At 40.7% G+C, this 18,290-nt stretch overlaps 1 protein-coding gene and 1 non-coding gene across 2 annotated transcripts in view; one reads left to right on the top strand and one right to left on the bottom strand.

The window, feature by feature from the left end:
* Positions 1–792: 792 nt before the first annotated feature.
* LOC119626085 (small nucleolar RNA U13) lies at positions 793–894 on the top strand. The gene has a single exon (XR_005242275.1). It is a non-coding gene; the product is annotated as a small nucleolar RNA U13 (small nucleolar RNA).
* Positions 895–1,377: 483 nt separating this feature from the next.
* SNX4 (sorting nexin 4) overlaps positions 1,378–18,290 on the bottom strand; it is a 76,988-nt gene continuing 60,075 nt past the window's right edge. The window contains exons 10-14 of the mRNA XM_007985535.3: positions 15,737–15,826; positions 12,692–12,791; positions 8,942–9,087; positions 6,403–6,517; positions 1,378–2,552 (exon numbers count right to left, since the gene is read on the bottom strand). Of these exons, the coding sequence (XP_007983726.1) occupies positions 2,505–2,552; positions 6,403–6,517; positions 8,942–9,087; positions 12,692–12,791; positions 15,737–15,826 (499 nt within the window). The 3' untranslated portion in view covers positions 1,378–2,504. The remainder of the gene's footprint in view (positions 2,553–6,402; positions 6,518–8,941; positions 9,088–12,691; positions 12,792–15,736; positions 15,827–18,290) is intronic.

Below are 18,290 nucleotides of genomic sequence, written 5' to 3' on the forward strand. Positions count from 1 at the left end.
GCCCAGGCTGGTCTTGAACTGGTCTCAAGCAGTCGAACCACCTCAGCCTTTCAAAGTGCTGGGATTACAAGCATGAGCTACAGAACTTAAATCACTTTTGAAACATAGTTAATAATGGCCTTCTCAAATTAACTCTGCTAGTGGAAAAAAGTTTAACATTTTACATTGAGTCCAAAGCTAGTTTGGGAAAAGGCTTTTTATCTTTAAATGCCAAGGGGAAAGGTATTTTATCTGTCAAGAGATGATACAATTCAGTGGAATAAAATGTGTATCCACACAGATGACTTGCTTCTACCAATTTTATCTTTTAGAAAACCCTGCCATGGCCGGGTACAGTGGCTCCTGCCTGTAATCTCAGCACTTTGGGAGCCAAGGGGGTAGGATCGCTTGAGCCCAGGAGTTTGAGACCAGCCTGAGCAACACGGTGAGACTTCATCTTTACAAGACTAAAATAAAAAAATTAGCCAGGCATGGTGGTGTACATATGTAGTCCCAACTACTTGGGAGGCTATGGTGGGAGGATCACTTGAGCCCCCAGAGGTTGAGGCTGGAGTGAGCCATAATTGTGCCACCATACTCCAGCCTGGGAGACAGAGTGAGACCCTGTCTCAAAACAAAAACAGGCCAGGTAAGGGTGGCTGACGCCTGTAATCTCAGCATTTTTGAGAGGCTGAAGCGGAAGGATTCCTTGAGCTCAGGAGTTCGGACCAGCCTGGACAACATAGTGAGACCCTGTCTCTATTTCTTTTTTTAAGTAAAACAGACAAATAAAAACAAAAAAACAAACTCATGATCCTTTTGTGTTCATAGGCATGATGATTGGGTGTTCACACCCACATGTGAGATGTGCCTCCCTCAAACCTTGTTACAACTTCAACCATTACCCATTTGACATTTAAAAAAAAAAAAAAAAAAAGTAGAATTTTAAAAATCATGTCTCATTTCAGCATCTTATATTTTTAAAAACCAGTATTTTGGTAGATGACAAATTTATACCATTAATGACTTTATTTTTTTTCTTTCCTCAACTTTTGTTTTAGGTTCAGGGGATACCTGTGTAGGTTTGCTACACGGGTAAATTATGTGTTGCTGGGGATTCGTGTACAAATGATTTTATCACTCAGGGAGCGAGCATAGTACCCCACAGCTAGTTTTTCGACCCTCGCCTTCCTCCCACCCTGCCCCCTAAAGTGAGCCCTGGTGTCTACTGCTCCCATCTTTGCATCCATGTGGACTCAGTGTTCAGCTCGCCGATAAGTGAGAACATGTGGCATTAATCACTTTAAAACGTAATGTGACAGATGCCATTTTCTTACAGAGCATCAGATATTAATATGTATGGATCCCCTTGTTAAATTAACAAAAATCATCTGAAAATCAGCACAATATTTCATTTATTTATTGTATAAGTTTGGCAAACAGCACAAAAATCCAGCAACGTTTAAAACATATAAAAAAGTCAAATGCTAAACAGGACTGGGGATTTTTTTTTTATGTCATTAGAAATAACGAGTACACATTTTAAGATTTTGCAAAGCTAGCAAAATGAAGATGCTTGTCTTCTGAACATATACCACAAACACACATATAAAAAAACAATGTAATTTGTCTTTACAAAAATTACAGCCAAGCAATAGAAAAGAAGGATGTTAATGATGAAGATAGCAACACATATGTTTAGTACATATATCTTACACATTGAAATGCTACATCTTGTACCCTGAAATGCCATGTGTAGAGAGCCAAGCAGAGTAAATTTAGGCTCATTACTGAGGTTAAGAATTATTTGAGAAGAATTTAATTCTTATATGTAACATATTCAGTTAAAACTTTCTATATAGCAATAGCTAAAGGGTGACAATGTATTCCACTATAATCTGAGAAATTGAGTCTTCTTTGTTGGCAGTATAAAATTTCTGATCAGTATCAAAATTCTGGTAAAACACAAATTGAAGGCATTTTCTAGTGTATGCAAATGTTACGAGGGGCATCAATGAATGTAGGAGAAAATCTTAGATTTTTCACATCAAGTTTCTGCTGAGCTTTGTCAAACCAAATAGCTCAACTATAAGGCAAGAGAAAATACTTCCCTATAACAGATTAGTGGACCTTACCAAGTAAATATAGGAATTCAGTCTTAGGGAAAAATCCCCTACATTAACAGATCTGAAACAGTTGGCCTTGAAACAAACATCTAGAAATTAACAAACATCTTGACATTCAGTCATTGGTTCCGAAGCCTGACAATCTGTTGGTATATATTATTAAATTAACTTTTTGGAATCAGCACCAGTCCCCAAAACCTCAAATTATAATATTTTATCTTCATTAAAATACATCTTTTTTGTGCTACATTAACATGACTACAATTAAGTTAAAGAAAGCTGAATTCATTCAACTTATCATATATGTTTATGTATACTAGGTAGCGACTTAAATTTCTTTTATTTACTTGTGCTTCTGTTTTGGGGCACTTTGATTGAAGAGAAATTCAATTCACAGGATTACATCTTGCTAAAGCATTCCTTAGCATTGGTCCAAACTTGAATTCCCTAAAAATAAAAATAAAAACTTTAAAAGGTGAGTTTGGAAGGAATTTGAAAACCCAAGTACTTGGCTTAGTGGTACACTAAGTTTTGCTTTTTGGAGTAATTAAGAAGTCGAGCAAATATGACACTATTTTGGGAAGTGGCTAATGTAAGCACATGTCTAATGCTTCTGAAAAGAGAAAGAGAATCTCTAATATGAGCTTATCTTCAAAATGGAGAAAGAACTCCTACAACTTGTTGGAAAACTGAGTTAATTCATTTCGTATCACATACTCAAGTAATTTCTATTTGTAAATCACACAAGTTTTCAGTCGTTTCTTTTGTTTTTTTTTTTTCCTTTTTCTTTTTTTTTTTTGGAGATAGGGTCTCACTCTGTTACCCAGGCTGGTGTATAACCATGGCTCATTGCAGCCTCGACCTCCAGGGCTCAAGGCATCCTCCCACCTCAGCCTGCCAAGTAGTTGGGACCACAGGTGCACGCCACCACACCTGGCTTATTTTTTGTCTTTTTTTGTTGTTGTTGTTGTAGAAATGGAATCTCACTATGTTACCCAGGCTGGTCTGGAAGTCCTGGGCTCAAGCAATCTGCCTGCCTCTGCCTCCCAAAGTGCTGGTATCACAGGTGTAAGCCACAGTGCTTGGCCTGGTTTTTTCAATGTAGTATTTGAAACAAAAAACTTTATTAGTCTAACAAATATAAATTGAGTTATTAAATTATTACTCTAATAACTAAAGTTTTGATTAAAACTATGTACTAAATTACTGAATCCTTCTTAGTACCTGAAGTTACTTAGCACAGTTATAGATGGCCTAATATGCATAAGCAAAACTACATGTTTATAGAGATGTAACAGTAAAACTTAAGGGTTTTTTCCTTTCTTTTTTCGAGACAGAGTCTCGCTCTGTCACCCAGGCTGGAGTGCAGTGGCGTCATCTTGGCTTACTGCAAGTTCCACCTCCCAGGTTCATGCCATTCTCCTGCCTCAGCCTCCCGAGAAGCTGGGACTACAGGCGCCCGCCACCACACCCGGCTAATTTTTTGTATTTTTAGTAGAGACGGGGTTTCACCATGTGTTAGGCAGGATGGTCTCAATCTCCTGACCTCGTGATCCTCCCGCCTTGGCCTATCAAAGTGCTGGGATTACAGGCATGTGCCACTGTGCCCGGTAAGGGTTTTTTTTTTTTTTTGAATAAATAAGATACACATTCTCCAATAATTGCTAATTTATGAAAAAGGAACTTTTTAATACGTAATCATTAAAGTGTATCATTTATTAAGGGTATTTATTTATTTATTTATTTATTTTTTGAGACAGAGTCTTGGTCTATCGCCCAGGCTGGAGTGCAGTGGCACGATCTCAGCTCACTGCAAACTCCGCCTCCCGGGTTCACGCCATCTCCTGCCTCAGCCTCTTGAGTAGCTGGGACTACAGGCACCCACCACCACACCCAGCTAATTTTTTTTGTATTTTTAGTAGAGATGGGGTTTCACCATGTTAGCCAGGATGGTCTTGATCTCCTGACCTCGTGATCTGCCCACCTCAGCCTCCCAAAGTGCTGGGATTACAGGCGTAAGCCACCGCGCTGGGCTATTTATTAAGGTTTTAAACAATTTTTTCTTCTCTTTTCTTTTTGAAAGAAGGTCTCAGGCCAGGTGCAGTGGCTCACCCCTGTAATCCCAGCACTTTGGGAGGCGGAGGCGGGCGGATCACGAGGTCAGGAGTTCGAGACCAGCCTGGCCAATGTGGTGAAATCTTGTCTACTAAAGATACAAAAAAATTAGCCTGGCATAGTGGGACGCACCTGTAATCCCAGCTACTCGGGAGGCTGAGGCAGGAGAATCGCTTGAACCCGGGAGGCGGAGGTTGTAGTGAGCCGAGATCACGCCATTGCACTCCAGCCTGTGTGACAGGGTGAGACTCTGTCTCCAAAAAAAAAAAAAAAAAAAAAAAAGAAAGAATGAAGGTCTCACTATGTTGCCCAGCCTAGTCTTGAACTCTTGGGATCAAGTGGTCCTCCTGCTTCAACCTCCCAAATAGCTAGGATCACATATAAAAATCTTTATCACTTAGGCAAGAAAATAAAACGACAAAATTGCATAGTACCACTCTTGGGAAACAAGGTGAACATACACTTTTATTAAACTTTTTGTTTTACTAGTTATATAAGGATTTGTGAATAAACCTACAAAATATCCAACAGTATGTCCAAATACAGCTATAGTAGTATCTTTTATATTCAGAGATTAAATTTCTAGTACCCTCAACCACTGCAGCCTAGACAAAGTGGAGGGGGAAAGTCCTTTGACACATTATATAAAGGTCTTGCATTTTACTTTGGAAAGAAGTGAATGAGAGATCACAAGGAGCTTATTAATTAGTCTTTTACAAGAAAAACAGAAAAACTAAAAACCTTTGTTATCTGGTCTTTCAGAATTCTTGAGGTTAAAAAGTTAGATTGGAAAAAGGACTGTATGGCTGGGGGTGGTGGCTAATGCCTAAAATCTCAGCAATTTGGGAGGCCAGGGCGGGAGGACTGCTTGAGCCCAGGAGTTCAAGATCAGCCTGGTAACACAGTTAGACCCCATTTCAAAAAAAAAGAAGAAAAGAAAAAAAAGAAAAAGACAAAGGACCGTAAATATCTAGCACCTAGCTGCAGGCAAGAAGAGACGACAGAACGAAGGCAAAAAAAGATAGAGATGCTACAAAGTACAACATACTCAACGCTTTAGCACCTGCAAACTCACCAGTCACGATCTTAACTTGTTTTAAGTGACTCCAAAGATCCACAGTACACAGTAACTTATAATTCACTGAGGCATAAATATGAATTTGTCCAAACCAAATGGAGCCCACTTAACCAGTGAGTGGGTATGGTGTTTGTGCCTCAAAATATCTCTGTTCTCTCAGTGATGGCCCTTAGCCAAAAAATAAAATTTGGGGATAAATTATAGCTTAAGAATTGTATATATATTTATATGAGTGTGATTCTGCCCTTTAAGAAGGTCTTCATAAATGTGAGAATTCATCTTCCCATGTAATTTGCTGAGATAATGCATGTAAAAGTTGTTGATAAATTATAACAGGTGATAGAAATCAAAGCACTGGTACTGGTAGTCACATTGGCAGATCTTAGGTTATAAAAAAGAGGTTAAGGGATGTTTCCTATTTTGTTCTTTCTAAAACCAACGTTTTAGAAAGACTTCCATCACTGTCAAACATTTATTTTAACTAGAATAAGCTACAATGTTTATATCTTTCACTATGGATATCAGCAACACGAACAATTTACTTTATGAGGAAGCATACCATAACCACATCTTCACAAAATAATGTTCAAGCTATTTTCCAATCAAGGCATGTATCTGGAATGGTATTTTACTGTCTGGTCCAAGAGTACCATATGATCTAAATAATCTTGGTATATATTCTCAAATACAAGTTATAAATGGGGGATACAAATCTGGATTTTAGATGAGTGGAGACTCAGTAATGGGCATACTGGTTGTAACACTTCTTTCAAAATTAAGTAGAGGCTGGACGTGGCAGCTCACACCTGTAATCGCAGCACTTTGGGAGGCCAAGGTAGGAGGACTGTATGAGACCAGGAATTCGAGATCAGACTGGGCAACACAGTGAGACCCCCCCATCTCTATTTTTTAAATATTTAAAATTTTAAAATCAAAAAACCAAAATGAAATAAAACAGAAATCCTACACAATTAAAATAGAGAAATTGGTAAACATTCTACAGGAGAATAAAAATGAAAACTTTTTTGGTCCCAGTAAGGTAATTTAAAGAAATGTGTAAGTACTTCTGAATATACATACATCTTCATTGAAACTAAAACCTACCTTTTTGCACATACTGATCTGCATGACTGCATAGCTTATGAGGGCCTCCTTTAAGTCTCGGTTCTTTTGTTCTTTGAAGCGTTCAATATCAGCCCATGCGTTTTTCACAAATTCTCTGAAATAAAAGGTGTAGCCATTATTATTCTTATTTAAGTTAAATAAACTGTGTATTATACATTTATAAATATTATAAATTTAACCAGTTCTCATTGGAGTTGGTTTTTAATTGCTTATGTAGAAGGAAAAGCTATTGCTTAAGACAGGTTTTTCTTTTCCTAAAAATTATAATTAGGGAAAAAGCAAACAAATAGCCATATATGCTTGTATCTTTTCATCTACTTTTTCTTTTTTTTGAGACAGAGTCTCAGTCTGTTGCCCAGGCTGGAGTGTAGTGGCGTGATCTTGGCTCACTGCAGCCTCTGCATTCCATGTTTGAGCAATTCTCCTGCCTCAGCTTCCTGAGTAGCTGGGATTACAGGCACGTGCCACTAAGCCCAACTAGTTTTTGTATTTTTAGTAGAGACGGGGTTTCACCATGTTGGCCAGGCTGGTCTCAAACACCTGACTTCAGGTGATCTGCTCACCTCAGCCTCCCACAGTGTTGGGATTACAGGCGTGAGCCACTGCACCTGGCCTGATAATCTACGTTTTTGCCACAAGGATTCTACCTTCAAATTATTCCTATAAAATACACATAGATGACACTTGAGCCAGCTCACAAGCCTAACAGGTGTCAGTCACAATGAAGTAAGTGCCTTCCAGGGGTCACTGGAAAATATACACTCTTTTGACAAGATGGATTATGAATCACATTTAGCATGGTTTTTTTTTTTTTTGAGACCACGTCTCGCTCTGTAGCCCAGGCTGGAGTACAGAGGCGTGATCTCGGCTTACCACAACCTCTGCATCCAGGGTTCAAGTGATTCTCCTGCCTCAGTCTGCAGAGTAGCTGGGAATACAGGCACACGCCACTGCACAGTAGCTGGGATTACAGGTGCATGCCACTGCACCTGGTTAATTTTTTGTATTTTTAGTAGAGACAAGGTTTCACCATGTTGGCCAGGCTAGTCTTGAACTCCCGACCTCAGGTAATCCGCCCGCCTAGGCCTCCCAAAGTGCTAGGTTTACAGGTGTGAGCCACCGTGGCCAGCCGCATGTACCTGTTTTAAATGACAACCAAAGTTTAAAAAAGTTTTTAGCCAGGCATGGTAGCCAGCAGTCCCAGCTATTTGGGAGGCTGAGGTGGGAGGATCACTTGAGCCCTGGACTTTGAGGTGGCAGCGAGCAACAAAGGCACCACTGTACTTGGCCTGGGCGGCAGGGTGAGACTCTGTCTCAAAAAATAAAAAAAATAAAAATCCCAAGAGGCATTTGTCTTTTTTTTTTAAATTTTTATTTTTTGAGATAGTCTTGCTCTGTCGCCCAGGCTGGAGTGCAGTGGCGCAATCTCGGCTCACTGCAAGCTCCGCCTCCCGGGTTCACGCCATTCTCCTGCCTCAGCCTCCCGAGTAGCTGGGACTACAGGCGTCTGCCACCGTGCCCGGCTAATTTTTTGTATTTTTAGTAGAGATGGGGTTTCACCGTGTTAGCCAGGATGGTCTCGATCTCCTGACCTCGTGATCCACCCACCTTGGCCTCCCAAAGTGCTGGGATTACAGGTGTGAGCCACCGCGCCCAGCCTGTCTTTTTAAATTCTATTACTTTGCCATATTTGGTGCCAGTAGTTCCAAAAATGAAGAAAACCACCTCAAAACCCATAATACACTCTTAGTCTGCCTTGGTCTATTCACTGACTGTCAGATGAAAACAAAAATAAGGAAAATGCGTCAAACAGTGATAATGGGTCTCTGAGAACTGAATTTCTAGAAATACTTACGTAACAATTACATGCTAAGTCCTATGCAAGGCACTGGGACATGAATGTGAAAAAGATACAATCACTGACTTTGAGGGGCTTAAATTTAGCCAGGCATAGTCACACAGAACAATCAATCATCTAATACAAAACTGCCATACCATACTGGCATGAATTAAATGCCGTGATGGCCTGAGAAGGCTTCACGATAAAGTAACCCTTCAGCTGGGTACTGAAGGAGGGGCAGGGGGAGAAGAAACGGCAGAGGGAAAGTACAAAGGGTAGAAATCAGGAAAAGTGCAGGAAACTAATATTATGAAGCTGGAACTCTTTTATTTCTCTTTCCCCCACATTGAAACAACTGTTTCTATAACATGATTTTTTATAATTCAGCTTTCTTTTAATTAATTTATTTATTTTTGTAGAGACAGGGTCTTCCTATGTTGCCCAGGCTGATCTCAAACTCCTACGCTCAAGCAATCCTCCCACTGCAGCCTCCTGAACTGTCGGGATTATGGGCGTGAGCCACCACACCCAGCCTGATAACTCAAATTTCTTACGAATGCATTTTAAAGGAATAGGCTGTATTCAGGGATGCCAATGAAGCTGGGAATTGTTACAAATAAAAATAATTTGCCATATAGTCTACAAGCCTAGCTTACTTAAACATCGCAGTATCTTTACCTGCCTTCCAGATTTTTAGACTTCAGCTGTTGTTCTCCTTCATTTATTTGTTCTTCTAGCACCTTTATTCTGGCTTCTCTCTGCTCTGGAGTTTCTTGACCAAAGAGCTTGGTAGTCATTCCCTTCAAAGAGAATGTTCTCACAGTCTACAAGAAAATAGAAACAGATGAATGGATAAACAATATGCGGCATCACATACAATGGAACATTATTCAGCCTTTAAAAGGAATCAAATTCTGATATATGCTACAGCATGGATAAACCTGTAGGACATTATGCTAAGTGAAATAAGACACATACGAAAAGACAAATACTGTATGATTCCACTTACATGAGACACCAGTGTTTACACTGTATTAGGCATTAACAATCTAGAGATAATTTAAAGCAGGGGGTCCCCAACCCCAGAGCCACGGAGTGATACCAGTCCACGGCCTGTTTGGAACCAGGCTGCACAGCAGGAGGCTAGCGACCACCTGAACTCTGCCTCCAGTCAGATTAGCAGCAGAGGCATTAGACTCTCAATAGGTTTGAGAACTGCGCATGTGAGGGATCCGGGTTGTATGTTCCTTGTGAAAATCTAATGCCTGATGATCCTGAAACCATCCCCAGCATCCCCCACCCCGGTCCATGGAAAAACTATCTTCCACAAAACAGGTCCCTAGTGCCAAAAAGGTTGGTGACTGCTGATTTAAAGTATACAAAAGGATATGCACAGGTTATATGCAAATACTACACCATTTTATATAAGGGACTTAAGCATCTGAGGATTTTCGTATCCAAGGGATCCTTAAACCAATCTCACTGAAGATACTGAGGGATGACTGCAATACTGAACTATACAATTAAAAATAGACAAGATGGTACATTTTATGTTATCTATATTTCACTACACACACACAAAAGAAAGAGAAAACATTTGCCATATTTCCCCTAGCTCAGACAAAACCACCATAAGCTTCACAACCAGGGGACTCTTATATGATTTTTTATTTATTTTTACAGTCATAGTCAAGAATCCTAATAGAATTTTGAACACTGAAATAATATGGAGTAGTTAAAAAGGGCAAACCTCTAACTGAATTTTTTTTTTTTTTGAAATGGGGTCTTGCTCTGTTGCCCAGGCTGGAATGTAGTGGCACAATCATGGCTCACTGCAGCCTCAACCTCCTGGGCTCAAGTGATGCTCCCACCTCTGCCTCTCAAGTGGCTGGGACCACAGGTGCATGCCACCACACCTGGCAAATTTTTACATTTTTGGTAGAGACAGGGTCTAGCTATATTAATCCACACTGGTTTCAAATTCCTGGGCTCAAGCAATTGTGGGTTTATGCCTATGCCGCTAAAAGTGTTGGCATTACCGTCGTAAGCTACCATACCCAGCTTGAATTTCATAATCAAATGGAAAACTTCCACGTGAAATATTAGACAAGTTATTTCTTACTCTGTATGAATGATCATATTTTAAAAATTACTTTGTTATAAAAAAGTAGATAAATTCACTAGGCAACTATGGAAATAAACCAAACTAAAGAAGCGTATTTAAAATCTGCACAACTCACGCTCAAACTTGGGCATCTATTAATAAAACAGGATACCTAAATCCAAGCATTGGCAGGCAGCCTCAAGCTTCACTGCTTTAACATTTCCTCACTCTCTGGAGTTTACTGAAGAAAACACTTTTCCCTTGACATGCAGGAATAGGGAACCAAGCTCCCTGAAAATGGCCTGGGAACTTCTCCCACTGAATTTTAAAAATAAACCAAGGGCCTAGTTTATACATGTGTCCTGGTCACAAGACTTTCCCCACATATATTATGACTTTTCATAGATGTAACCAGTAGGTAATATATGTGAAAAGCACTTTTAAAACTACAGTGCTTGGCCAGGTGCGGTGGCTCACACCTGTAATCGCAGCACTTTGGGAGGCCGAGGCGGGTGGATCACGAGGTCAGGAGACTGAGACTATCCTGGTTAACATGGTGAAACCCCGTCTCTACTAAAAATACAAAAAAAAATTAGTCAGGTGTGGTGGCGGGCACCTGTAGTCCCAGCTACTCCGGAGGCTGAGGCAGGAGAATGGTGTGAACCCAGGAGGTGGAGCTTGCAGTGAGCTGCACCCTAGCCTGGATGGCAGAATGAGACTTCATCTAAGGAAAAAAAAAAAAAAAACTACAGTGCTTATTAACTAAGTAGAGACATTGCTGCTGGTTTACTACTTTCAGAATGTGTTGCTCACCATGATGGCTAATTTACTGCAATGAAATAACTGGAGAGTAGAAAGCTTATTATAAAAATGATCCAAGACTAATGCAATCAGATATAGAATTTTTCTCACAAGTACTCACTGTAAGCATTAAAGAATAAAATACATCAAAAACTCCCTGTTAGGCAAGATGCACTGGTTCTAAGTGGATAAGGCTTTTCAAAGTCAACTAAAATTTCTACAAAGTACCTTGCAAAGTTAAACCTGATAAAGGTCATTGCATGTTTTTTCACTTGGACTTAGAAACCAGATGACTGACTAGGCATGGTGGCTTACCCTTGTAATCCTAGCATTTTGGGAGGCTGAGGTGGGAGGATCACTTGAGTCCAGGAGTTAGAGACCACCCTGGTCAACATGATGAGACTATAAACAAAATCAGCCAGGCCGGGGGGGCGGTGGGGGGGGCGGCACATACCTGTGGTCCCAGCTACTCAAGAGGCTGAGGCAGGAGGATCGCTTGACCCCAGGAGTTTGAGGCTTCCATAAGCCCTGATCACACCACTGCACTCCAGCCTGGGCGACAGAGCCAGACCTTGTCTCAAAAATTAAAAATAAATAAAAACAATTTTTTTTGAGATGGAGTCTCACTCTGTTACCCAGGCTGGAGTGCAATAGTCTAACCTTGGCTAGCTGCAGCCTCCGCCTCCCCGGTTCAAGCAATTCTTCTGCCTCAGCTTTCCGAGTAGCTGGGACTACAGGTGTAAGCAACCACACCTGGCTAATTTTTGTATTTTTAGTAGAGATCGGGTTTCACCATGTTGGCCAGGCTAGTCTCGAACTCCTGACCCCAGGTGATCCACCAGCTTTGGCTTCCCAAAGTGCTGGGATTACAGGTGTGAGCCACAGTGCTCAGTCCAATAAACTCTTTTTTTTTTTAATTTTATTTATTTATTTATTTTTTGAGACAGAGTTTTGCTCTGTTGCCTAGGCTGGAGTGCAGTGGCACGATCTCAGCTCACTGCAAGCTCTGCCTCCCAGGTTCACGCCATTCTCCTGCCTCAGCCTCCCGAGTAGCTGGGACAACAGGCGCCCGCCACCACGCCTGGCTAATTTTTTGTATTTTTAGTAGAGATGGGGTTTCACTGTGTTAGCCAGGATGGTCTTGATCTCCTAACCTCATGATCCACCCGCCTCGGCCTCCCAAAGTGCTGAGATTACAGGTGTGAGCCACCATGCCCGGCCAACTTTTTTTTTTTTTTTAAAGAAACCAGATGATACTGATTACAGCAGAGAAATGTTGGCAAAATTTCTTATAATTCTATACAGTACATGGTTTTAAATGGCTTACATCTTTTTGTATCAAGATAATAATAAAAGAATTATAAAGTTACTCATAAATTATTCCCCTGTAAAAGGTGCAGCCATCCTGAGTATTGTAACTGAAGCTGATTCCACAGGAGTGAGTTACTCACTTAGAGTGAGTGCTTGTGAGGAACATTCCATGTTGCTACAATATCATCAGAGGCCAAAAGAAAAATACTCACCCCAGTTGCCAGTTCCTCACACTGCTGCTTCTTGGACGCTAAGTCCTGAGCAGCCATCTCCAAGTCATACTGCATAAGTTCATGTTTCCTGCACACAGCCCTACAGATGAAAAAATGTGCTGCCATTTAACTTTTTCTTTAACATGTCAAACATTTTTTTCAGGGGTAGAGGAGAACCATTCACAATGTCTCACTAGGGCAGAACGTGTGTGCCCAGAATTTTCAAGTTTAAAATGTAGTAGCCCAACATTAAAAGTGGAATCTAGCAAAATCTAACCATAAAAACTTCATATAATTTTTTTTTTGAGAGAGTTTTGCTCTTGTTGCCCAGGCTGGAGTGCAATGGCATGATCTTGGCTCACTGCAACCTCCGCCTCCCCGGTTCAAATGATTTTCCTGCCTCAGCTTCTCGAGTAGCTGGGATTACAGGCATGCACCATCATGCCCAGCTAATTTTGTATTTTAGTAGAGACGGGGTTTCTCCATGTCGGTCAGGCTGGTCTCAAACTCCCGACCTCACGTGACCTGCCCACTTCGGCCTCCCAAAGTGCTGGGATTACAGGCATGAGCCACTGCACCCCGCCAAAAACATCATATATTCTTAACACAAAAAAAGTTGTTTTTTAGATACTTGGAACATTTCTTTCAATAAACATGCCATTATCACATACATAAAACATTTTTTAATATAATGTAAGAACTAACGCTGTAATCTCACATAGCAACTGAATATTCTTAGAAAAAATAATACCTCAAAGTTTTCTTCTTTGTGATTTAGAAAATGTCTATTAGCTTTTTTTTTTTTTTTTTTTTTTTTTTTTTGGAGACAAGGTCTCACTCTGTCACCCAGGCTGGAGTGCAGTGGTGCAATCTCGGCTCACAGCAACCTCTGCCTCCTGGGTTTAGGCAATCCTCCCACCTCAGCCTCCTAAGTAGCTGGGACTAAGGCATGTGCCACCACGCCCAGCTAATTTGTGCTTTGTAGAGTTGAGGTCTCGCCCATGTTGCCCAGGCTGGTCTCAAGCAATCCATCCACCTCAGTTTCCCAAAGTGCTAGGATTATACGCATGAGCCATGTCGCCTGGCCTAGAAATGTTTATAGTTTTTATGATCACAAAAGTAATCCATGTTCACTGTAAAAAGATTCTAATACAGCAATGCACAAATTAAAAAAAGAGGCTGGGCATGGTGGCTCATGCCAGTAATCCCAGCACTTTGGGAGGCTGAGGTGGGCAGATCACCTGAGGTCAGGCGTTCGAGACCAGCCTGACCAATGTGATAAAACCCCATCTCTACTAAAAATACAAAAATTAGCCAGGGGTGGCGGCGCATGCCTGTAATTCCAGCTACTTGGGAGGCTGAAGCAGGAGAATCACTTGTACCCAGGAGGCAGAGGTTGCAGTTAGCAGAGATTGTGCCACTGCACTCCAGTCTGAGCAACAGAGTGAGACGCCGTCTCAAAAAAATAAAAAAAATACAAAATACAAAAAGAAAGTTCAAGAACACTCTTTCCTCCAATCCCACTATCCAGACATAATCTGTGTTACCAGATAGTATATAACCTTCCAGAATTTAGTTAGGCATTGACCAATACCATATCCACACACCCCAAATGGTTCCTACCTCTTTTCTCACATGGCTATATATCCTGGCCATCTTTCCATGCAAATATACCTTAATCCTTTTTATAATTTTTAAGAGCTGCAGAGAATTCCACTGTACTCAGAAATTTTCTCTTTTTTTTTTCTTTTTGAGATGGAGTCTCGCTCTGTCGTCCAGGCTGGAGTGTAATGATGTGATCTCAGCTCACTGCAACCTCCACCTCCCCCGTTCAAGCCTCAGCCTCTCCAGTAGCTCGGATTACAGGCACCCACCACTATGCCTGGCTAACTTTTTTGTAATTTTAGTAGAGATGGGGTTTCACCATGTTGGCTAGGCTGGTCTCGAACTCCTGGTCTCAGGTAATCTATCTGCCTCGGCCTCCCAAAGTGCCGGGATTCAGGCAGGAGCCACCTCACCCGGCCAACTTTCTTTTGCTTGGTGACTTGAAAATACATTGGTGAGACTTCCTACTACTCAAAGCCCTAGAAAGAAAACAAGCTAACAATGTGCAGATGATTTCACACCAGTCACCATACAGGTAAGGGAATAGTGCTCTTTTGTTTTTCTAACAGAATTCCTATACTGCTTTTAAAAGTGACAGGACAGCAGTGGCTCATGCCTGTAATCCCAGCACTTTGAGAGGCCGAGGTGGGCAGATTACCTGAGGTCAGGAGTTTCAGACCAGCCTGGCCAACATGGTGAAACCCTGTCTCTACTAAAAATACAAAAATTAGCCGAGTGTGTTGGCGGGCGCCTGTAATCCCAGCTACATGGGAGGCTGAGGTAGGAGAATCACTTGAACCCGGGAGGCAGAGGCTGCAGTGAGCCGAGATCACGCCACTGCCCTCCAGCCTAGGCGACACAGCCAAACTCTACTCTGTCTCAAATAAAAAAAAAAAGTGACAGGATAACTGTCCAAAAGCCACCTATTCTGGGAAAATAATTCCTTTTTCTAAATTGATCAGAAAAAATTACATTAACTTTTTCCTAGTCACGTAGGACTACCTAAAAGAGAATTCCCTTTGGCTCTGTAAAAGACACCACAAGAACAGATAAGAAAGTCCTTGTAACGTAAGGACGTTATATAAGCTACTGATAAGACACACGGCATAAAAATAGCAATATACAACCTAGTAACAGATACTGTTACACTCTGTATTTTGCTTCCAATCTTCAAACTGGAAAAAGTGGAAACAACAACATACAGATACACTTGATGCCTGAGGCTGGTAGGTTTTATCAAAATGATGCTTCGAGGGCAGGCCTCATCTTACATGTTTATGCCTAGCACTCTGCAACACAGAGAAATACAATGAGACCTCACTCATTATGTCACGGAATGCATTCATTTAAAAAACACTTTACTATCTGTACTTTACAGTGGCATATGAGGAGAGTGGTGAACAACCCTGTGGCTGCACCTGGAACTTTTATTAAACTTACCGCAATGCTTCTGCATAAAAAAGATACTCTTTTAACTGATCTGCATAATGTTCTTCATCTTCCAAAATATCATCAATAGAAGATGCATACCTGTTTAAAAAAAAAAAATTGCATAAATAGAGTTATTTTCATTGGAACGCAAAGTATTAGGGTTCTAAAGAAGTGCAATTAGGCTGGGCGCAATGGCTCACAACTGTAATCCCAGCACTTTGGGAGGCCAAGATGGGCACATCACTTGAGGTCAGGAGTTCAAGACCAGCCTGGCCAACGTGGTGAAACCCTGTCTCTACGAAAAATACAAAAATCAGCCAGAAATGGGGGCAGGCGCTGTAATCCCAGCTACTTGGGAGGCTGAGGCAGGAGAATCTCTTGAACCCGGGAGGAGGAGGCTGCAGATCACACCACTACACTCCAACCTGGGTGGCACAGCAAGACTCCATCTCAAAAACAAACAAACAGATCAACAAACAAACAAAAAAACAGCAATTCTAAGTCTGGCCCACAGACAATTTGCTACCCATCAGTGATGTTGTAAGTATAGACAGTGAAAATTAGCATTTAGAATCACTGGTAGCAATGTGTAATTACCATGATGATTTTATTGAATTTTATCAAAATGTTTTGGTCAGCAATGACTTAGAAATAAAAACCAAACGAAAAACGGTCCTTTTCATAGGCAGCTTAAGAAGCTTGTAAAACTGTAATATCTTTTGTTCAAAGACATAAATAAAAGGGCTACAAAATCTGTAGAAAGAATAAGAGTTGGTATAATTGGTATACTGGTATACCTATGTTCTTGGTTGCAACTATTTATTTATAATGATGCCAAAAAGCTACAAAGAAAAAGTAGAGTAAATAAAGATAACAGAAAATTTTAGAAGCTCATTTTATACTAATTCTTAATAGCAACCTCTGCTTTGATTGGGAGACTCCCTCAATGTCATACCAGTTTCATTCCCGCACGAGTCTTCATTTGTACAGAATATGATGGCTCCCACATTGCTTCTCCAAACCACACAAGCACATGTCTCAACAACTCTAGGAAATTTTCCCAGATTGCTTTACTCTTTAGTCATCATTCTACTTCCGTTCCCTTATCAACAATGTGGAACTTAAATTTTATCAAAGTCATATCTCATGTGTTGGTTTTTTAAAAAGTTATTCTTTTATTTGAATTATCTATTTGTTGAACATCTACAATGTGCCAATTGATAGGCTGAGTGTGACAAATCTAGTGACAAAAGAAAACTCGGTACTAAAGCCAGGGTAGATGGAAAAGCTGTAGTCGGAGATTGTACACTAAAGCCCAGGAATTCAAGACCAGCCTGGGCAACACTGCAAGACCCTGCCTCTACAAAAAATACAAAAATTAGCCGAACGTGGTAGTGCATGCCTGTAGTCCCAGGTACTTGGGAGGCTAATATGGGAGGTCTGCCTGAGCCCAGGAGGTCCGAGGCTGCAGTGAGCTGTGAATGTGCCATTGTACTCAAGCTGGGGTGACAGAGTGAGAGCCTGTCTCAAAACAAAACAAACAAAAAAGAAAAAAGAAAAAAAAAGAGAATAAATCATAGCTGATACAAGGTATTGTAATTTAATATAAAATTGTATGAAATATATGGCAAGTTGCAGTTTATCAGATACATTTAATTACAAACACCATTCCACTGTTCCTTTTAGATTGACATTAGATAAGGAATTACCAGATCTAGATAATGCAGGACAAGTGAGCCCCAAAATTGGAGGTTAGCCCAGGAGGGTTATTGGCTTTGCCCAGGAAAGAATTCAAGGGTGAGCCAGTGGTGTCAGGTGGAAACTTTTATTGAAGAGCACTGCTCCTTGAGGAGCAGGACTAACTCACAGGCAGTGCACCTCGAGTCCGCCTCATGTGTTGGTTTTATTTCTCCGATAGCACTGTAAATTCCCTAAGGACAGGGGCTATGTGTATGTACTACTTCTGTGTGATACAACAGGTATCCTTCTTTCAAATTAATTCTGGTTCCTTCACACGGACATACTTTATATCTCTAGGCCTGCCTCATCAAGTTTATGGAAGTTGTAAGACAAAATAAACAAAACTATGCTAAGGTTCATTTGAAAAGCAATGTGCTTATAGGATTTATAAAAACAGTGAACATATACATTCTGTAATTACAAACTTACAGCTATGAGAGTGAAGAATTTCTTATATGTGACTGAAAAAAAGTCTTGAGAATCACTGTTAAGAGTAGGAAAACCTGCCTTTTAGTTCCTAAGTCTATGATTCTGGAAAAGTTAATGTGAAGAAAACAAAGAGGAGCCCAGGGCTGGTGGCCTGAAGATAGGAAACATAGCGTAGGCAGAAGCTGGAACATCCTAGGGTGGGGAAGTATAAATGATAAAGATTTTTAGATCTCAGTACTGAGAATTTTATTTAACACTTTAATAAATCAACTGAAGGCATAATCCTAAATTCCGGCAAACAATGAAATGCCAAATCAAGAGACTGCAGGAAGACTTAAGGTTAAACAAAATAGTTGGAAAAAATAGCTAGTTGGTCCGGAACATGGCCTAAAGG

This window comes from Chlorocebus sabaeus, chromosome 22 (assembly GCF_047675955.1).
Source record: "Chlorocebus sabaeus isolate Y175 chromosome 22, mChlSab1.0.hap1, whole genome shotgun sequence".
In the NCBI taxonomy this organism is placed as follows: domain Eukaryota; kingdom Metazoa; phylum Chordata; class Mammalia; order Primates; family Cercopithecidae; genus Chlorocebus; species Chlorocebus sabaeus.